Source organism: Apodemus sylvaticus, chromosome 6, assembly GCF_947179515.1.
Source record: "Apodemus sylvaticus chromosome 6, mApoSyl1.1, whole genome shotgun sequence".
Classification (NCBI taxonomy): domain Eukaryota; kingdom Metazoa; phylum Chordata; class Mammalia; order Rodentia; family Muridae; genus Apodemus; species Apodemus sylvaticus.
Window position 1 is genome coordinate 135862603 of NC_067477.1, and position 22110 is coordinate 135884712.

The 22110-nt window shown below is 51.8% G+C and overlaps 1 protein-coding gene across 1 annotated transcript in view; it reads right to left on the minus strand.

Moving 5' to 3' along the window:
- Window positions 1-21566, minus strand: part of Kcnk12 (potassium two pore domain channel subfamily K member 12) — a 41753-nt gene extending 20187 nt beyond the window's left edge. The window contains exon 1 of the mRNA XM_052186576.1: window positions 20540-21566. Within this exon, the coding sequence (XP_052042536.1) occupies window positions 20540-20930 (391 nt within the window). The 5' untranslated portion in view covers window positions 20931-21566. The remainder of the gene's footprint in view (window positions 1-20539) is intronic.
- Between the last annotated feature and the right edge of the window lie 544 nt (window positions 21567-22110).

The following is a 22110-nucleotide window of genomic DNA, read 5'->3' on the forward strand; positions in this document are numbered from 1 at the left end:
GGTCTTTGTTAAACACAGGTTGGACCATGGACAGTCATGAGACCCTGTAGCTGCCCGTGGTCTGGCCCCCGTGAGCCAGGCATGGGGTGGGACATCCTCCACCCCACTGTGTCCAATTCTGAGGTCTGGAAAGGGGCACTGAGTATTTTCAAAGTGAAGTGTCAGCAGCCCAGCCTCAGTTCTCTTAGCAGTTCCTGTGATTGTCAGGGGGAGCACGGAGGTCCTTCCAAGGGGCCCGTTCACCAACAAGGCAGCAGGGATCTCCAGATGTGGTGCTGAGCCCCAGGCCGGCTCTACCCCACCCAACGAAAGGCCAGGGACATTCTAGAAACGCATCCCACTCTCACCTCTTTAGTGTCTGTTTGTCTATGTGTACCTGTGTTCGTGTGTGGGTGGGTGCATGCATGTGTGCATCTTGGTCTAGGTCACCCTCCCTCACCGCGGTGACACACGGGAGGAGCTTGCCTCCCAGCACCTCAGCCACTGAGCTCCCACAGGATGGTGTGCCGGGCGGGGGGCTGGGAAAGCCTCTTCTCTCCAGTGCTTCCCTCCCAGGCCTGAGGATGGCTGCAGCACTGCCCCGGCATTCTTATTCAGACACACGGGTCCTGTGTACTTTTCTCCTGTCTGAGAAGCACAGACTGCAAAAGCTATAATTTCCCAGGACTTGTTGTAGGTGCCCTTTGTTGGTAGACGTGGACTGGGTATGAGTACTCTGTAATTTTCCAGCCTCCTGAATAGCCCCTCTGGAGCTAACACATTCCATGTACCAAGCATTAGCCATCCCCTTTCCCACCCCCAGACAACCCAATTACTCACTCTCCTCACCAGGGTCCTCCTGGGAGGCACGGTGAGCCAGGCCTTCTGGAGAGATGCACATACTTCTGACAAACCCGGTACATCCTCTCTAAGGAATACTATGTATCTACTAAAAAGGATGCTTCAAAAAATACATGAAAGCAACACCCCAAATTCTTATCGAGAGGGGCGACTCAGAGGTCAATCTCCAGAACTTACAGTGGGAGAAGTAGGGAATATTTTGTTCTTTCTTCTATTTCTTTTCAGCTTTTGGTTTCTTTAAGCAAAGGCTATTGTCTTTTTTATTTTATTTATATGTATGTGTCTGTGGACATGTGTGTCCACCATGCGGGACCCAGAGATCAACCTCAGATTTCAGGGTAGGCAGTTACCCACGCCTGACGGCCCATTCTTTTGTTTTAGCTTGTTTGTTTGTATGGTTCTTGAGACAGGGTCCAACCCTGGAACTCTGTAGACCAGGCTGGCCTCGGGCTCACCTCTGCCTCAGCCTCCCAAGTGCTAGGATTAGTGGCATGCACCACTGTGCCCAGCTATGGCTTATTATTTTTACTAACGACAAGGTTGGGTGAGCAGGGTCGCCATTCGTGGGTGAGAGGTTCGTGAGGCTGTGGGGGAAGAACTGCCACGGGCAGAAGTCAAATCCAAGAGGAGGGTGAGGAAGCCCACGCGGCTGGGCCGGCTCTGCAGTGGCGGGCGCGTCGGTGCTGCGTGGGTATGTAAGGGTGAGCGGAGGTGGGGGAGAGGCGGCACTGTGAGCACAGGCCCGGCCGGGGCTAGCTCCAGACCTGACCTAGAGCTGAGCCTGCGGGGTGAGTAGTGGCTGTCTGAGACCCGGAAGGGCTGGGGACGTGCCAAGCTTTCCCTGGCGCAAACAGGAAGCCACTATCAGAAAAGGCGGGACACAGGTTCTCGTCTTTCCCTCCCTTCATCACTGGTAAGTAGCTTTATGGCCCTCCATCTGGCCCTCAGAGAACCAACGTGGTGGGGGTGGGGCGGGCCAGGCATGGCTTCAGCAACACCTGGGTTAGACGTTCAGCTCTGTGATGGCCTGGCTCCCTGATCCCAGACAGTCATGTGATCTTTTAATTTCTTATTTTAGATTTATTTTATTTTACGTGTGCCAATGTTTTGTCTGCACACCATGTGCATGCCCAGTGCTTGCAGAGACCGAAAGAGGGCATTGGATGCTAGACCTGGAGTTATAGACAGTTGTGAGCTGCCATGTGGAAGAGGGTCCAAACCTGGGTCCTCTGGGGGACAACGAGTTCTAACGGCCGAGCCATCTCTATCCCTCATAACCTACCTGTTTTTTCAGTTCCTTGTTTGCAGATAATGGTACACGGTGTACCCACTGCCACAGGATGGAGATGAGGGTGTAAGGGTCATGTGTGTAGCTGCTTCACGCTGTGCAAACACCTTCCGATGCTCTCTATGCTGACAGGTTCAGAATCTCAAAGACAGAGGCTAAGAGCAGAGCACAGCGGGGCACAAAGCTCATAGATTAAAAATGCCGAGCTAAACTTCAATTAAACTCTTGTTTTCTTTGGGCAAATAGTTTGCTCAGGGCTGAGGCCAACAGGTAACGTAGGATACTACACCCAGCACTGTCACCCAGGTAGAGAGAGGTTACAACAAAGGCTCTTCTGAGGAGTCTAGCATGGGATCCAGGTTCCTGGTGGTCTAGCCTGGGGTCCTGGTCCTCATGGTCTCCCATAGTGTCTTCGGCCTTGGTGGTCTAGCCATGGGGTCCTGGGCTGTGGTGGTCTAGCCTGGGGTCCTGAGCTGTGGTAGTCTAGCATGTGGTCCTGGCCCTCATGGTCTACCATAGTCTTTGGCCTTGGTGGTCTAGCATGTGGTCCTGGGTCCTGGTGGTCTACCATGGGGTCCTGGGTTCTAGTGATCTAGCATGGAGTCCTGGGCCTTGGGGCTTGTATATTTACCCAGCAACACACTTATATTTCTTAAATTTCTCCTGTACACTTGAACTCTTTGTTTCTAAATGGACTTGCAATAAGGAAGGCTGCTCCTACACATGCAGCTGGAGTAATCCAGGGCACTCCTGAGGCCAGCATGCATTTTGCTACTAAGGACTGGATTCCAGAATATACATGTGACGACATCTACTGGTGCTGGGGAATCTCTCCAGCGTCCTCAGGGCTGTACACACAGGACATCCTACAGACACTTGTCGAGTAAACAGATAAACGGAATCATGTTTCTGATGCTGAACTAGAACACAAGGTCTGATAAATGTTCCAGAACGCCCCACCCTGCATCCACACCACAGGTGTCGGGCTCTCTGCTTCTCGGCTCTTGAAAGGGTGGGTCTGCTTCCGGTTTGAGTGGGGCTATTGGTTTAAGGCACAGCTGTGGTGACAGGCTGCTCTGTGCTGAAAGGTAGCAGGGTCGCCCTGAACAGCATCTCAGTACACAGCGCAGCAGGGAAGCAGGACTGGAGATGCTCTGACTCCTGGGGTAATGGGGTGGGGCTTCTTCCGGCCCTGTGCCCTTCCCCTTCCCCTCCCCACTTAGCCCTGAGTAGAACTCATCAGAGTATCAGCTTGGAGTAAGCATCTGGGGTGCCCTTCAGCCATAAACAGCCATAAAAGCAGGGAGGTTTTATGGGAAAACATTAAAAAGCGAGCAAGCAGGGCTTTAGACAGGGCAAAGGAGAGCACAAGGGCAGAGACTCCATGGATTAAGGGCGTCATTAAGGGATGTAGGCTGCTGTACAACACGGCCCCAGTGCCTTTCTCTCTGAAGGGCACAGGAGGCTGCTCTGCTGAGGAAGGAGCTTCCTCCTCTAAAGGCTTCTCCAAGTACACTCTGGAGAGTTCCAGGCCCTATTAACCCCTTGTCCCCAATCTTCATATGTGGTCTTTTTTGAACCCCAAGATGTATTTTATTCTTCTGTCTGTCTGTCTCTGTCTGTCTGTCAGTCTGTCTCTGTCTTTCTCTGTGTGGTTATGTACACATGAGTACAGCTACCTCTGGTGACCACAAGAGGGCATCAGATCCCTTGGAGCTGGAGTTGCAGGTTGCAGGAGGCTGTGACCTGCTCAGTGTAGGTGCTGGGAATTGAAGTCCTCTATGGCCACTTTCCAGAGGTCCACCAACCTCTAGCTCCTATCCCTGGTCCCCTACCTAATCTACCTAATTCTACCTAATCCCCTCCTAGGCTGATACATGGTATCCCCTTCAGTCTATTTGAGGACTCTCTCTTGACCCCGGTTAGCCCCCCCCCCCCCCACACACGGGGTCATTGTGAAAAGACTTGGGTACTGCTTCTGCATTCCATCTGCCAATAACTTCCATCCACACTGTAGCTACAAGATAGAACACCATGAGCCAGTCAGAACTCAAAAACAATTCACAGCGGCAATCCTGTCAGAGGAGCGTGGGGTCACACAGTGGGCTGGAGCTAAATATACAGACCAAGTACAATGTCACTCAAAGTAGGCACGCACTACTGTTAGAGACGCGGAGCTTTTGATCAAGGGAGGGGACAGCTGGCCGTGGGTGACTCAAATGTTGGTAAACAACTAAAACAAGTTATTTCACAATTACTCGGCTGTTCCTAGGCAATCTAGATGCTGCTGGTTTAAGCTAACTAGATTGCCTGACTGTGTGGCAATGAAAGTCTTCTCCAGCACTCAGGAACTTAAAATGGCTCCTGCTCCAAGTCTACACACCTGTCTGGCCCTCACGGTCTGCCACTGAGAGAATAGCAGGTCATTATTTAGCATGCTTGAGGCAGCCTGGTCCCGCTCCTGTCCTCACTGATCTGTGGCCTACCACCCTGTCAGACATAGTGGAAAACCAAGGATCTGGGGTCGGCATCTCGGCCATGCTGAGACCATTGGCTGTGTGCTCTCAGCCCGATCACATATTCAGACAAGCAGAGCCCATCATAGAGGAATCGTTAATGCAAAGGCCAAGGCACCAGCGCCCACTGTCTTGTACTATCTCCACACACCATGAGAGCCCAGGCCCGTGGGCAGCCCCATTTTATAGATGTGAAACCGGGAACTGGATGTAGAAACATAGGCTGCAATTCCAGCACTTAGGAGGAGAAGGTGGGAGGGCCAGACATTCAAGGTCATCTTTGGCTACTCTGTGAGTTCAAGGCTGGTCTGGAATACATGAGACCCTCTCCCAAATGACACATGCAAGGAGAAGGTGTTCACTGTAAAGACGTCCCGAGGGAGGATGACAAGGGATGATTAAAGAACATTGCATACATATACGAGACAAACAAGGCCCACCCCTCCCCCAAAACCCTTTGGGAGTCTACTTATTTGTTCTGCAAACAGCAGGCAGTGGGAACACTTGAGGCCCCTGCTCTCATACACAGGGAGTGGGCAGGAAAATGACTAGGAAAAAGAACGCATGCTCGTAGGGCAGCCAGGAACCAAGTGAGAGGGGCCTCCGGGGCCAGGAAGGCTCCGCCTCGAGGGGTGACGTTTTAGCTCCAGACAACAAGAAGTTATGCATCTGTGGCTCACAGGTCAGTGTGCCCAAGATTAAGAAAGTAACTGCTGATGTCCTGGGGTCTGAGAAGATGTCCAGTGAAGGAGTGGAAGAGGGAGCAACATGGGCCTCCTGCAGGTCATCAGGAAGAACACAGTTCTGGGCAGTGTAGATTCATTGAAGGGCTTCAGGCAAGAGCGCGCATTGGCCTGATCTATGGTTTAAACAGCTTTGCTAAGTTGGGCGTGGAGGCTCAAAAGTGTAACCTCAGCCCTTGGCAGGTGGATGTAGGGGGATTTGGGGTTCAAAGGTAGCATTGACTATACGTTGAGTTATAGGCTAGCCTGGGCTACTTGAACCTCCCCTCCTCTCCCTTTTAAAGATAATCATTGGTTTTGGAAAGCAGGTTGTCAAGAAGTAGAGGGGAAACAAAAAGGTAAGATGGGTTAGGGACTGTGGCAGCGTTCCGGGGAGACCCACAGAGGGTTGGGGGCACTGAGAAGAAAGTGAGGGAGAAGAGGGGGTTGTGGTGAGCCTTGCAGGTCGAGCTGGCAAGATCTGACAACGCAGTAGACAGGGAAAGCTATGAAGAGAGACTTGGGACAGCTCTGTGCTCTGTGATTGGTGACATTTATGGAGGTAAAGACTAAGAAAAGATGAGCTGAGGCAGAGGATCAATTCCGTCCCTCGACACAGCTTTGCTTGTTGCTTTATTGTTGTTGGTTTTGTTGGTTTTGTTTTATTGTTATTATTTTTTGAGACAGGGTTTCTCCGTGTAGTTCTAGCTTCCTCTGTGGACTAGGCTGGCCTCGAACTAATAGAGATCTGCCAGCCTCTGCCTCCCCAGTGTTGTGATTAAAGGCGTGTACCACCATACACTGAAGTGGAAACTTACGGGTTCTTTGGGAAGTCCGTTGTGTTAGATGGAGTTTTGCTGGGGCAAATGTGTGAAGAAAGGTAGCTGAAGTGGACACAGGCGAAGGGCTCAGGCAGACAAATGGAGGAACATTTCACTGAGGCAGACACAGGAGAGAGGATGTTCTGCTAAAGCAAGCATGTGAAAGGACATGTGATAAAGGATTCTTTGTTAACAACACACATGTTGATTGTTTTATATTTCATAGTTGAGCTGGGACTCCATAGAGAGAAATGCACCAAAAATCTCCTGGTAATGCGCTGCAGTTTCTTAACGCTTCCACAGACTCCAGCTCACTGACAGAGGGATGCCAGCTGAGACAGAGTACGTAGAGTTTTGCTAAGTCAGACTCACGTGATGAGGCCAGCTCCGTGGAGGACACGGGCTGTTTGGAGGGTATAAATAGGACCCGACGGACAGTGAAGGAGGCCGAGCCAGGCTTGCTTATAGAACTCGCTGTGCAAATCTTGTGGGTCTCTCATCTTGCTGATCATGGCTTCCCTGAGGGAGGCACAGCTGAGAGTCTTCTGGTGATTCTCTTGGTCCTTCCTGCTGACTTGAGCTGAGGCTGAGGCCTGGCTGTCTCTTCTAGGCAGTGCCACCTCTTCTGATTCATGGTTGCTCTTCTGACTCTTCTGGACTGCTGGTGTATTCATGAAGAGTTTGTGAGTGGATCGAGCTGCCACCGCAAACCTGTGAACTGAACGTCCGATTTCCAGACAACACAGAGGGAGTTGCTCCAAAGGACCTTTCTAAACAGGTCCTCTTCTCCCATATCCTTTCTTTCCCACTACCTCTGGAGGGGGGTGGCCTAGAAGGGGGGTTAAAGCATTTAAGAACCATCACTAAAAATAAGGTTTAAAAAAATTAGTTATAATGCACAGCTAATGTCTGTTTGTTTGTTTTTTGGATTTGTTTTTTTTCTGAGACAGGGTTTCTCTGTGTAGCCCTGGCTGTCCTGGAACTCACTCTATAGATCAGGCTGGCCTCGAACTCAGAAATCCGTGTGCCTCTGCCTCCCAGAGTGCTGGGATTACAAGCGTGCGCCACCACCGCCCGGCTTACTGAGCTTTTTTATCACGGCCTTTATCTGCTTCTTCCTTCCCTCTTTCTCTTCTTCCTTTTTAAAGGTTTGTTTGTTTGCTTTTGTTTGACAAAGGTTCTCTCGTGGCTCGGGTGAGCCTTGGCCCCTGGTGCAACACAGCCCATCTTGAACTGATTCTTCCGTCTAGCTTGCCCTTGGGTTTGTAAGTGGAGGCTTCACAGTTTACTTTTTCTTTAATAAGCATGCCGGTAGACTGGGAAATCTTAACCAATTGTTCACATTTACATTCATTTCAGGAATGTTTCCAGAGCCGTGCGCCATGTCTGATGCGGTCAACAGAGGAGAAGGACCAGCCGCACACAGTCTTACCCGCCCAACATCTATCTGCAAAGGAGACAGGCGCTAACCACTACTCACATGTGTCCCCACAGGAAGTGTGGGGGTGCTGCAAGCTCGTGGCTGGGAGGGGTTTGAGGTCCTACATCTGCACTGACTGACGTGGGGAGGGGAGGGGCTGCTACATCTCCTCCAGGATTGGCTAACGTGTCACCTCTGCTCTCTGAGGAAGAAGACATCCATCCTATGATCTAAGCTCTCCAGGCCTCCAAAGTGCTTCTCCCAGGAAGTGCCGATTTGTTTGCTCCCCCTCTGCAGAGACCTCCCCGCAGCATTTCTAGCAGGGTCTGGGCTGAGCAGCCAATCAGGCTTGCAGAGGTGCTCAGAATTCAGAGCACTTGGCAGCAAGGAAGGAGATCTCGGCCATTTGGAAGGGAGACGGGAGAGGGCTGTGAATCAGGGTTTGCGTTGACTTCAACTGTAACTTTCCAGAAAGCTGGGACACCCAATTCCAATAAAAGCTTCCTGAGTATTTCTGGAGGCATCGTGGAGGTGCTGGGCTGTGTGGGTGGGTGTGGCTTTTCTTGGTTTGTGGAATTATATTTTCTTACGGATAAAAACTTCCATCAGATTTGTGAGCCAGTGTCTGTCCATGTGGGGTGTCCTGAGCTGGTGAATCACAGGTAGTGCCGGGGCTAGGAACTCTCATGACAGACAGACAGACGGACACAGCTAAGACCAGGCACGGCTGAACTCTGAAGCAATGAGAGAAACAGGACCAGAAGCAGTCTTATTCAGAACTGAACTTTTCCCACCATGCCTATTAGGGGAGGGAACAGTAGTGTGTGTGTGTGTGTGTGTGTGTGTGTGTGTGTGTGTGTGTGTGTGTGAATATGTGTATGTGTGTGTTTGTGTGTGTATGAGTGTGCAAATGTGTGTGCGTATGTGTGTGAGTGTGAATATGTGTGTGCGTGTGTGTGTGAGAGTGTGAATATGTGTGTGTGTATGTGTGAGTGTGAATGTGTATGTGTGTGAGTGTGAATATGTGTATGTGTGAGTGTGAATATGTATGTGTGTGAGTATGAATATGTGTGTGTGTATTTGTGTGTGAGTGTGCGAATGTGTATGTGTGTGCATATGTGTGTGTGAGTGTCTGTGTGTGTGTATGTGTGTGTATATGTGTCTGTGTGTGTGTATGTGTGTGTATATGTGTCTGTGTGTGTGTATGTGTGTGTATATGTGTATGTCTGTGTGTCTGTGTGTGTGTGTCTGTGTGTGTGTATATGTGTGTGTCTGTGTGTGTGTGTGAGCCGGGGGAATCCCAGATGACAGAGCTGGTTGCCCAGCAGCAAACCTACCAGCTTTGGTGAGATTAAGCCAGTGGCCAGACAGAGGGACCAGGAACGTGTTCAGTTTTACCAGTCACAGGGGTGGGATTAGGGAAGGAGGATCTGGGAGGGTGGGAGTAAGGGGCACATCTTGCACTTTCCCAGTGGTCCAAGATTTTCATTCATTCATTCATTCATTCATTCATTCATTTCATCTATTCACATGTGTTGGCTAAGTGAGTACTTTGTGCCAAGCAACATGTTCCAAAATGGATAGAAGATACCTTTCTTCTTCCATTATCTCTAATGTTCAGGACCCACCTCATGGTGGTCACTGAATACATCGATGCTGACCTGGTCATGGTCACTTTACTAAGTGTAGTGGAGACCAACACAAGTAAGAGAAAGCTGCTGCCCTGGGGAAAGACAGGACAAATAACAAACAATGTGCCAGGTCACGTGCCAGCTCCGGACACGCCCTCGTCTGCCCAGTGCAAGCTTCCTTTAGAGCTGGGAGGCTGGCGCGTGTCTGAGGCTACAGGAGGGTCTCACACCAAGCGCCTTGAAGAGCAAGTTCAATGGGGAGGAGATGGGGAGGAAGAGAGGGGTCTTCGGGGTGGAGGGAATGGCTGAAGTGCCTGGGGCAAGTGTGAGGGTGTGTGGGTGTGTGGGAGCGTTGGCGGTGCGATGAGGACGGGTAGCCGGACGTTAAGGCTGGAGAACGGACGGTGGTTTCCACACTGCCCAGCAGCGGGGCCTGGGTCTACCTTTAGGCTGTGATCTTGAGCACACTCTCTCTTGAGCCAGCCCTTGAGAGGCACCATCACGCTCGCCTGCTTAACGGAGAGGACCCAGAGAGGCCTGGGCTGTGGTGGCTGGAAAGCAGGCAGCCCTTGCTTCAGCGTAGCCATGGAGGCTAACACAGCAGAGTCAGAGCAGAGTTCCTGAACTGTGCCTCCGCCTCCGTCCTGCCTGAGACTTCCTTCCCCACCTCTCTCCTGCCAGTGGGCAGACCTGAGGCTGGGCTACGGGTCTTCCAGTGTGGTGGTGTATAAGTCAGGAACAGTGGACAAGACCCTGGGCAGTTAGGACCCTGAACCCCCATTCTGACAGGACCGCCTTGCATGGTGACAGGCACTGTAAGCCTCTCTGAGCCCGCCTCTGAAGCTACAAAATGAGGGGCTATTTTTGTTTGTTTGTTTGGTCTCTGTTCAACGGGTTAGGAGGAGGCGCACGTGTTAAACTGCATAGCTGACATGCAGCAGGAGGGAGAGTCGGCCAAGGAGATGATGCGGCACTGGTTGTTCCCCTCAGTCCCAGAACAGGCCCTGACTGCTGGCATGGCGGGCTGGAGGGAGGAGCTGCGGGAATCATTCATCCACCGAGGGGAACCGAGCAGGACCCCCCTGGGCCGGATTTCTCTGTTACTCTCAGACTCACAACCTCCTCCTACTGCCGAGTCCTGCCAAGAAATAGGTGGAGGTCTGGGCGGGGCTGCTGGCGGCTCTGTGGAGGCTGGGGCAGAGAAGCACTGGGTTCAGTCACTTAGTCCTTTGTTAGATCATGTGCAGAACGCTAAGACCTTGGACGGGGCCTGGAGATGCAGCTCAGTTGCCATTGTGCATGCCTAGAAATCACAGAACCCCAAACTCAATCCTTAGTGCCCCATAAAACAGGTCATACTTGGCATATGCCTTCAGTCCCAGCACTTGGGAGATGAACTCAGGAGGATGATAAATTCAGATCATTCTTGGCTACATAGCAAGTCCAAGGCCAGTCTAGACTGCTTAAGACCCTATCTCCAAAAATACATGAGTAAATAAATAAATAAGTAAATAAATAGCACTCCAGTTAGGTGGGCTTACAGAAAATTTTTTTTTAAAAGGGAACCTTCTAGGGCAGGCATGATGATACAAGCCTGTAATCCCAGTACTTGGAAGGTCGAGGCAGAAGAATGGGGTATTCAAGGCCATCCTCTATAGGGCTGGGAAGCCATGCGACCAGGGGAGCCAGTCCAGAGCACAACTGAGGTTGAGACAGGTCCAAACTCCGAAAATCTCATCTTGAGACAAGCAGGAGTAGGACCAGTCCCGCCCTGTCCCAGGCCTAAATGTTCCAGTGCTTGTAGCCTCATGACCCCCACCTCGGTCACGTAGCCTGGGGGCCAGGTAACCGGTTATAAGATCACTCTGGTAAATATCCAAAGTTCCTCTTCATGTAAATAAGGCATACCCAGCCTTAGACCTGGCCAATGACGGACACTCACCCTGAAAGCCTCTACCCACTCCTCAAAGGGCTAAATAGCCTTTGTTCTCCCAATTAAATGAGCTGTTCAGTGAAGCCTGCCTCCCAAGAGTCTATCCACGTTGCTCTCACAGTGGCCTGAGGCCTTCATCACCGCCTGAGGTCCTGCATTTCTCCCTCAGGCCACCATTCCGATCAGAGGGAGAGCTAGGTGGGAATAACTATCCTCAACTGCATAGCAAGCTCAAGGCCAGCCTAAGTTACTTGGAATTCTGCCTCAAAACCAAACCAAACCATATCACCACGAGGGTTATGTAACAGCACAGGAGACATGCCCCGGGGACAGAGTCCATTTCAGAGTGGTGGATGCTACTCTGTGGATGTGGCAGAGACCCAGAGGGACCCCCCCCCCCCCCACACACACACCAGGGTGGTGATACAGCTCAAGACTCGCCAACAAGGCAAGGCCAGCTGTGACTTAGGAGGCACACACAGAATGTACCTCACTCTGGAAGCTGAGGCCTTGGACTGAGAGGCCAGGAGAGAGAGGTCACTGGGGAAGGAGCAGGTGCAGCCTCAGTGGTAGCTGAAGGCCCAGGACTGAAGGGACCATGCAGAGAAATTGAGGTTTGGCACCACAAAGAGAGCCTATGAGAGGCTATTGCTGAAAGTGCAGCCCAGTTGCAGCAAAAGACCCCAGTGTTTTGGAGATGCCAGAACCATGGGATGAGCACCAAGAACAGCAGCAGCGGGGAGCGGAGCCAGATGGGGCCTGGAAAACAGTCTGAGTGCTACAGAGGGCGGAGCCAGAGACTTGACCCGAGCCCTTAGGAGGAACTTAAAAGACGGACAGGATCCCAGACATTGGACATTCAGTTATTTACACTGTGGGAGTTTGGTTTTGCTTTGCTTTGATCATAGCTGAACCTGGTTCTTTCCTCTTGAAGTAAGAAAGTATTTAGCTTATTTTTCATTTTATAGAAGCTTGCAGCTGAAAGGCATTAGATTTTAAAGACTGGATTTCTAAAAGAAGTATCTTAAAGAGACCCAGTTTTTAATTGTTTTAATTTTTAAAGCGTGTGGGACTTTGTAAGCTTGAAAATGCTTTATATTGTGACATCTTTACTAATGTGTACTGTTGGAATAAATAAGAAGGAAAAGTTCTGTCTTCACAGTGATGTGTCTGTGTCTGAGAAAGGGTGCTTCCTAGTCCTCTATCAACCTGACACAAGCTGGAGTCATGGCGAGGAGGGGGCCTCCACAAGAGCTGGCTGCAGGCAGGCCTGTAGGCATTTTCCTTAACTTGATGTATGATGCGGAGAGGGCCCAGGCACTGTGGGTGGTGTCACCTCTGGCCTAGTGGTCCTGAGTTCTATCAGAAAGGCCACCGAGCCAGCCACGGGAGCAAATCAGTAAGCAGAACTCCTCTGTGTGCCTTGTTTCACCACAGCAATAGGAACAGTGTGCACGCAGGGAGGCCTGGGGCCATCAACATACCATTTCAAAAAATGTGTTTACTTTTATTGTGTATATGTGTGTTTTGTATGTACATATATCCATGTACTACTTATGTGTGGTACCTGCAGAGGCTGGAAGGGGTGCATCCTCTGGAACTGAAGTTATAGATGGTTGTAAGCTGCCATGGGGGTGCTGGGAACCAAATCCAAGTCTTCTGCAAGGGCAACGCGTGCTCGACTCCTGACTTAGGTCGTCTCTATAGCCCCAATCTCTTTTTCCCTCTTTTTTTTTTTTTTTTTTTGGTTTTTTGGTTTTTTGGATTTGGTTTTTTCGAGACAGGGTTTCTCTGTGTAGCCCTGGCTGTCCTGGAACTCACTCTGTAGACCAGGCTGGCCTCGAACTCAGAAATCCGCCTGCCCCTGCCTCTCAAGTGCTGGGATTACAGGCGTGCACCACCACTGCCCAGCCTTTTCCCTCTTTTTAAGATAGTCTTTGGCAGACCTGGAACTTGCCATGGAGTCTAGACTACCTGGCCAGCCAGGCCCAGGGTCCACCCATCTCCACCTCCCGAGCGCTGGGACAGCTCTGCCTAAAGCTGCACAGCCACCACCCCTTGCTCTGTCCCCTGGCTCCAGAGTGCCCAGAGGTCTAGATAGAGCGGAGAGGCTGTGTGGAATGGGGCCCTGAAATCCCACTGTAGACAAGTATAGGCTGCCAAGTAGGAAGTCTCTAGCTGATTCCCTCACACTGTGCAGGGTGGGAAACACGGGGACCTTGTCTTTCCAGTCTACCACAGCCATCCTGAAGACAAGGGAGTATAAAATTTGAAACATTAAGGCACTGAGTTTTCCACCACGGTCACCTCGGAATGGGTCCCCTGAGATGCAAGGGAGCCAAATAGAACCCTCCTTCAGGAGGCCCAGACTCAGGTCATTAGCGACCTGGTCATGCATTGAGTCAGGCATGTAGCTGGTCGGAGCCCAAGATAGTGACAGCGAGTCAGGCTCCAAAGCCTCCTTCAGTACAGCCACTCGCCACGGGAGGAGGTCTAGTTGCTTCTAAGGACTAGAAGTGGGAACTGCTATAGAATGGCAGTAGTTAGGAACTTCCCAGGGCCAGGACCTAAGCAGCCAAGTACCAGCATGAGTGAGGACCGGCATGGGGAAGGACTGGCATGGGGGGAGGACCAAGGACCTTCAGTCTCCCTTTTGCCTCTCCCAGCACCTCTCTGCACTGTGTTCATCTTCTCTCAGGCCTGTAGACAGCCAGATGCTGAAGCTTTGGGGTCTTCTGCCTTCTCCCTCAGCTCCAGTGGCATTGGCTACTGTGAAGCTCTGATCCTCGAGCCTCCCGGGGTGCACTCCTGGGGCTCCATACACATTTTGGTTGTGTTGGTTGATAGCCCTCCTGCTGATTCCAGAACCTGGGGTCAGTGGTACCGGGCAGAGCTAAGGGGAGGGCCTAGGCACTCAGGGAAGACTTGGGGCTGGGATAACCCCAGGAACCGACCAATAGCCTTTGGCTGTCTCCTAGCTTCTCCTAATATGAGAAGCCTACAAAGCCAGAAGAGGCCAACTGTAGCCGGGAATGTGGGTACTTCGACTGCAAGCACACACTAAAGTCTGTGGCTGTCACCTGCAGATCAGAACATTTTACAATCTCTTCCCCGTCTTCCTCACCAAGGGCTGAATGCTGATTCTTCTAGAAGCCCAGGTAGCAGCTTTGAAGTAGTTTAGCCTGCTTCAGTCTTTGACTTCCTGCTTTGAGCAGTGTGTACGAACGGTGTCCCCCACCTGTTCCCCACTTCGCCCGTCCTTTCCCTCTGTGAGTGGGAAAGGCATCTGCCTTCGGCAGTTCTGAAGAAGCTGTTCTAAAGCTTGCGAGGTCGGCGCCCTTTTGGGCCCGCTATGGAGCCTTAGTCAACTTATGGGCCTTGCGAAGGACAAGGAACACAATTTATTCCTTTCTAGTCTTGGAAGGGCTCTGGGTCTCCTCGAAGGCTTCAGGTGAAATTCTCACATTTGGGAAATGAGTTCTAAGCCAGCTGAGGCCACATAACAAGTTACAGCTAGCCTGGGTTACATTACACAGCGGGACAGCCTGGGCTACATTACACACAGGACTGCGTCTTAAGGATACACACGCGCGCGCGTGCGCGCGCACACACACACACACACACACACACACACACACACACAGAGAGAGAGAGAGAGAGAGAGAGAGAATTCGGCTAGCTAATCTGAGGGTGGTCTAATGGTCGGGATCATCAGTCAGCATAATTCTGCCACTATCTGTTCTACAATGGGTTGCTGACCGGCTTTTCTTAGCAGAATGTTCTTTTAAATGCTGAGGGAACATTCTAGAACATCTTCATGGTGCTTCCAGCTATAGAACTCCAAGGGCATACCTTTGCTCCATTTGGTACAACTCTGAACCACTCAAGACCAAGGTCCTTGGAAAGAGTCATCAGCACTGGACTCCCCAGCAGCTGGCTGAGACTTGGAACGATGACGGACCGTCCCCTAAGGGACAGGAGGGGAGGCCACATGTGCCTCTCGTCTTAGCCATTGACAACCTGCAGCAGCATCTGCTTGGCCCTCTCTCATCCAGCGCTTCCCACAGGAAGCAGCGATGGAGGCTGAGGACTCCTAGGTCAGCGGGATCCTGGAGAATCCCAGTGTATAGGTGGCCAGCATCCGCGAGCAGTTAGCGGAGGGCCGAGGCTTGGTAGAAGCAGAAGCTCACCTCGGGAAAGAGCCAACAACTCCTCCCTCCAAGATGGCTGGCCAGAAGCTGTGACAGCAGCAGCACCTCTGACTCAGCGATCCACTGCTGGAGACTCTCCCTGAGGAGATGCTCTACAGAAGGAGCCGGCCATATGCATAGAGATGCCCACTGTGCCATTACTCAAAATAGCCCAGACCGGGAACTACCCAGCTAGCCTGCGGTCAGGAAACATCAACTATGGAGAGCAGCGTGCACCTATTCACAGCCACGTGTGAGGCCATGAGAGACGTAGACTTGACGTAGGTGCTACAATCCCGCATCAGCCAGGACCTGCAGACACGGGAAGAGCCAGACTGCAGCAGTGCTATCTGGTCTCTGGCTCGCTTGAACAATCACTGTTTACTGTGGCCTGGGTCAGTAGTGGGGTGTGACAAGGGGGGACAGGGAATAGGACCGTACTTCTGTTCAACAGCTTCAAATCCAGTGTACGCTTTCCCCAACATCCTTCAATTCTGACACAGAATCACTTTCCAACAAAAACCAGTTAATGAAAGAAGTAAGTGAGAGAGGTGCTCTCCCCCACACAGCCCCTTGGCAGGCACGTATGTCACTCCTGGTGTCAAAGCCACCTCCAGCTACACCACATACATGTTAGAAGAAATTGTGAATTACCCAAATGAATTATGGTAGTGACAGTTCGGTCTTTTAATATCTTAGTTTCCTCTGCAGCAATAAAAACATTTTTAAAAACCTATATTTTTGGTTTAAAGGTGTGTGTGTGTGTGTGTGTGTGTGTGTGTGTGTGTGTGTATGTGTGTGTTTAGGACTTGTTACTAATCTCAGGGACAAATAGTTAAGTGTGCCTAATTCTGAAAGCAGCAAACTAAATTATGCCAAAAGCAAGAACTCCCGTACCTACACCATCTCATCTCTGCCGGCATGATTTTAGCTTTACAGCTAAGAAGCTCCACCAGGAAACCTAATAGAAGGGAGCAAATATATTTCTGTTTCGAACAAGCTGCCATTTGAGAAAGACTTTCAAATATGTTCTTCTGTATGTATAAATCTGACAGCAGATGCATAATTAAATCCCCAAGGGAGAGCTTCCTTTTAATCTTTTCAAAGAAAACCCATAAAGCATCTCCTAAGATGTGAAGTGATGGATTAATACCCTTTGGACTGCTCCACGTTTTCCCAGCAGCTCGAGGGGCAGGGGCTGCTGTCCTCACTGCTAGCACGTCTGATCCCAGGAGACACAGATACCACACGCCGAAGGCCAAGCTTGCATCTGCCACGAGTTCTGTTGCTCTGGGTATTTGTTAAATGGCGGAATGCAGATACAAACACGGTCACATTAAAATACACTCAGCTCCAACCCCCTAGGGAATATGTCACAGAGGGTAAATGGGAGAAGTAGTAATTACCCAGGGCTTCAGATCTATGTGAGCAATCAAGACGGATAATTTAGAGTATAAAGTGGACTTTTTAAATATCTTGCTTGAGCTACTCAAATAGACTTTTTGTACAGCCCCAACTACCGCTGAGTAATTGTAGGCACACTTCCCCACAGGGTCTGTGCTGTGCGAACACGCGTGTGTTTACACAGTTGCAAAGCACCCAGCTCAGGATATGGGGCTCCTTTCAAGGGCAAACATTCCCTCTCACCAGGAGGTTCCATCTGGCCTTGAATACACATGGCCAGATTGAACCTTCCTGTGTGCTGCCTACTGTTGAAAGGCAATTCTGTCCTGTTTGTTACCTACCCTGAATACCTGTTCTTGACAGCAAGAGCTTTCGGACTTCACCAGGATGTCCCTTCTCGCTATCACTTGTGTCCTGTTTCTGACTTTCTGGGCTAGTATTGGTTCTTGCCTATCCAGACATTTAAGGCCTCCAGCTGCTTCTGCCTCATCTGCCTGAAACATCTGTGTTGTTATTGAAGTTTTTCTGTACTTACTCAGTTGCTGGCCTGACCAGAAAACTAGTCCCTGCCTTAGTATGAGATTTATGCACACACATGCCCACGCATACACACACACACACACACACACACACACACACACACACACGAAGGGGGGAGGAAGGACAGGACAGGACAGAGACAGAAACACACAGATAGATAGATAGATAGATAGATAGATAGATAGATATTAGTATTTCAGTTTCACACAAGGATATTCCCCACTGCTATATGTATACAGTTAGTGTACTATGCACACTCCAATGCTGGATTAAGGTGAATGACCTTGGGTAACTCTCCTAACACTGAACCACACAGACTTGACCGAAGGTCTCCTTTGTGTCTGGTCATCTTTAGTGATGATGGCTATATGCTGCTTCTCAGCTGCCTATATTGGAATATGCTTAAATCCCTGGAAGATAGAACAAAGATTGATTTTTTCAAAATATAGCACTGGGCCTGATACACACAATACTTCGTAGTTACTGAACGAAGGGTTGTACAAACTAAAACTATGATCCGGGTAAACAACAGCGAGAGAAATACTCTATTTCATTAGGCAGGACACAAAAGTAGATCCCTGAACTCCGCATTGCTGCATGAACCACACAAATCCTGTGATGGTCGCTGATCAAATAAAGCCCAGAACATAATAGTTTTTCTCTTCAGAGGATGAGGTGGCAGAAGAGAGGATCCTGGCTGGGCTGGGCTTCCCTGCAAGTCTGCATTCATCAATATATCATCAATAATAACAGATGGGCATTTAAAGGGAAAGAAAAATATAAGCAGAAAGAAATGGACATCGTAGGACTTCGCTGACATCTCATCCAAATACTCTTTCCACAGAGAAGGTGGGGATGAGAACCACGTGGCCAGCGACTCGGCAGGACTTGCTTGACTGACATAAGAGGATCAGTTTAAACCACTGTCCCCAGTGTTGCACCAGCAGGCAGTGGCAGAGACTGCTCATATGGCCGCTTGGGTTCCTGCAGAGGGTCAGCTCGGTCCTCAGCCGCCACAGGTTGGTACTAGTGTTGCCCTGCAGATTTGTCTTTTCAAGACAGGGTTTCTCTGTATAGCCTTGGCTGTCCTGGAACTCATTCTGTAGACCAGGCTGGCCTTGAACTCAGAAATCTGCCTGCCTCTGCCTCCCAAGTGCTAGGATTAAAGGCGTGCGCCACCATGCCTGGCTGCCCTGAAGATTTTGGAAGCAACATGCCAGGGCCATTCACAGCGCAGCCACAGCGTTGGTATAGTCTGTGCACACTGCCTCCTACACCTGAAACCACAAATCGAGAGGGAACACAGTTCCTTTCCACTTGACTAGAGAACAGCCAATACTGACACTAGATTAAAGATCGAGATTAAAGATGGAGCAATCTTCAGAGAAGCAGACTTCATTTTGTCCACAAAGACAAGAGAGAAGCCTGGGTTCAGAATCACAGCTTCTGAAGGGAGGGTGAAGCCCAGGAGAGACGCGATGTGAGTTCAGGCCACAAGAGCAGGGTCTTGGGGTGGGGGCGGGGTGGGGCGGGGGGCGGGGCTCCACAGCCTGTATGGGAAGAGAACACTGGCAACAGATTCTGCTTATCCTGCAGGCCCGCTGGGAAGCTAAGGAAAGTCACTGGGAGGAAGACACTGTGATGTAGCCTGTTGACAGGTACACCTGGAGGTAGAAGGGCAACAGGGAATGCTTACAGGAGAGTGCATGTTAACAATGAACTATAAACACATGATGTCATCCTCCAAGATTAAGCATCCTTAGTACTTTTAAAGCACTTAAAAAATGCCTCTAGTTGCTATAGCAACTCGATGCAGCTCTTAAAAGGGGATTTTTGAGGGGGTCATTTTGTTTCTTCAATCACCATAACAACATGATATATTTTTAAAGGGTATTTTTATCTAATTTGTATAGACTTCAGACTCAGTCCATATTTGCCTTTTCTATTTAAAATAATCAGATCAAGCATGACATGGAAGAAAAATGACTGTCAGCAAGGAAGCATTTTCACAGACTATACATACATACATGCATACATACACACATACACACACACACACAGAGAGAGAGAGAGAGAGAGAGAGAGAGAGATGCCGAGAGACATCTTCCTCTGTGCATATCCTGAGTAAACCTGCTACCTCTCTCCAGCCATGAGGCAGCAGTAGGCAGGCGGTGGATAGTCCGTGCCCCATGCTCTGAACTGGCACAAGGAAACGGTGTTCACAAAGCCCCTCACCTCGCAGCCCTGAGAGCACAGCCCCTTTCTCCTCAGTCGCATCCATCGGTAGAAGAGCACCTCTTGGGGCGACTGGTGTGACCAGAAAGTGCTTCTCCAACCCTGAGACCCAGAAAAAAGAGTGGGCGGAGCCACAAGCAAGCCTTGTCAAAGTCTGTTTCTTCTGCGCTCTGTACACCTAAATAAATGGGGGAAGTGGCTGTTTTACATGATGCCAAACTCCGGGGAAAGGAAGTGGGTGGACCGAGTGGTGGCGGGAGGAGACTTCGATCTAGCTGAAAAAAGCGGGGGTGGGGTGGGGTGTCTCAAGAGTCTGCACATTTCCCCCGGAGGTTGTGAAAATGTGAGCTGTTTATATCAAAGTATAAAGTAAAGGCGACTATCCCCTGGCTCTTCGTTGGCACCGCTACTGCTTGGAAAAGGGGAGACAAAGAGAAGAGGTCAAGAATTTGGAGAAGTTAGGGGTGTGTGAAGGGAAAACCAAGGGAATGGTGTGAAACAGTAAGCGGAAGGGCTGACTTATGAATAACGGATTTTACTTTGAGGGGCGGGGGAGTGTCAACAGAAGAGGAGGAAATTACAACGCCGAGAATGGATGCAGAAATGGCTTTTGTAATCATTCCTGAGGCTTGTAGGGCCTGTGCTGGGTGGGAAATGGCAGCCCTTGACATGTACTCGCACATACGCTTTTACAGAGGACAATATTAAGGAGCAGAGGCTGAAGAAGGAGCCTTCAAAGTGTCTGGCTCCTGGTTGACACACAGTCAATGAGTGTTAGCTGATAGGAAAGAGCTAGAGATGGTCCATTCGGGCCACCTCTCGCTCCGAATGCAGGAAAGAAAAGTAGGAGGACGAGAGAGGACAGAGAGCGAGACAGAAGTAGGAAAAGGGTATCAGAACGGAAAGGAGGATCCCGGGGACGCCGGCCCGGTCTCCGATCGGTGGAAAGGGTAGCGAGTGACAGGCGCACAGAGGAAAGGCGCGGGGCGCGCCGCTCACCTATGGTCGACACCACGGTGCCCACGAAGTAGAAGGCTCCAGGGAAGTCCCAGCGCGGGCGCAGCGCGTCGGCGCGGACCCCGGCGGCCAGCGCGGCCTCGTAGTGCCGGAGGAAGGCGCGCAGCTCCGGCTCCGCCACGCCGTGCGCAACGCTGAAGTTGCGCAGCGTGGCGCCCCAGCGCGCCCGCGCCTCCGCCTCGCCCGGGCTCTCGAGCGCCGAGAACACGGTGGCGCCCGCCACCAGGTAGAGGCCGATGAGTGCGGCCAGCAGCACGAAGCGGCCGGTGTCCTCGTTGAGGTGCGAGCGGCGGCAGCAGCAGCAGCAGCAGGAGGGGCGCGGCAGGCGGCGGCGGCAGCGGCGGGGCGGGGGCCGGGGGCTGCGGGAGGACATGGTCCGCAGCTCAGCCCCGGGGCTGGGGCGGCGCTCGGAGCCGGGGCCGTGACATCCCCGCCGTAGGAGCAGGAGCGTGAGGATGGTGGCCAGAAGTCAGGGGCCGCGGCGGAGCCCCCTGCAGTCTCCCCGGAACCGGGGCGGCAGGGCGATCCGCCTCTGCCGGGCGTTCAGGCCACGCAGCGGTCGTCCGGCCCAGCGGACACCCGGGCTGGAGCGCTTCTCTCCGCGCCCCGACGCCTTTCTGCCTCTCGCGGCTCCTCACTTGCTGCCCTCGGGCTCCTGGCTCCGAAGCTAGGCCAGCGCCGCCCGGTGGCCGGAGTCCACGGGACCCCGGGCCGCATACTCCACTCTGGACAGGCCGCGGGCTGCGGGCAGGGTGAACCGTGGAGTCCGGACGCCTAGAATCGGGGCACCGTGGCAGGGCACAGAGGGAGTCCTCGGGAGCGTCCCATGAAGCTGCTGGGGATCGGTCTCGCCTAGGCGCAGGCTGCGCGGGCAGTCCTGGTCCTCCGGTGTAATTGAGCTTCCGAGCGAGCCTCAGAGCCAAGGCGAGTCCTCCGGGGAAACGCTCCCTTCCTTTCCCCGCTACGGCTGAAGAGCTACCCGGCACGGAGAGGCGGAGTCATCCGAGCCCGGGGCGGAGTGTTGGGGAGGGGTGAGTGAGGAAGGGAGGAATGGGTGGAGAGTTGGGCTGCTGCGACGCCTCCGGGTCGTTCTGGCCGCAACAGTGCGTCCCAGCAGAGTAGGTGTCCCACCGCCGCGCTGGCTGCCAGCTCGCTAGAAAACCGCGTCCTTCCTTCCCTGCGCTTGGACTCCTGAATGTCTTCCTTTTTCAAGCCGCTGGGAAACTTTGTTCAACTTGGTGCTTTGAGGTCTCAGGGGCTGGGGGCCATCGGGAGCCAAACCCGATTTTCGATTCTCCGCCTCTAGCCAGAAGTTTAAGTTCCCTTTGCTCACCCTTTTTTGTTCCGATCCGATCGCAGCGCCAGGACTCCGGCGGAGTCATCTGGGGGAAAAGATACGGTTTGGGAACCGAAGACAGGCAGCCTCTCTGGGCTCCGGGCGTGGCGGGAACCAGGACGTCTGCTCCCCCTCCCGACTGAGCCACCGGCCGGCGTCAGCACCGCGGACAGCGCATCGGTGCCGCAGCCCGCGGGTGGGAGGCTCCAGGCGGCGG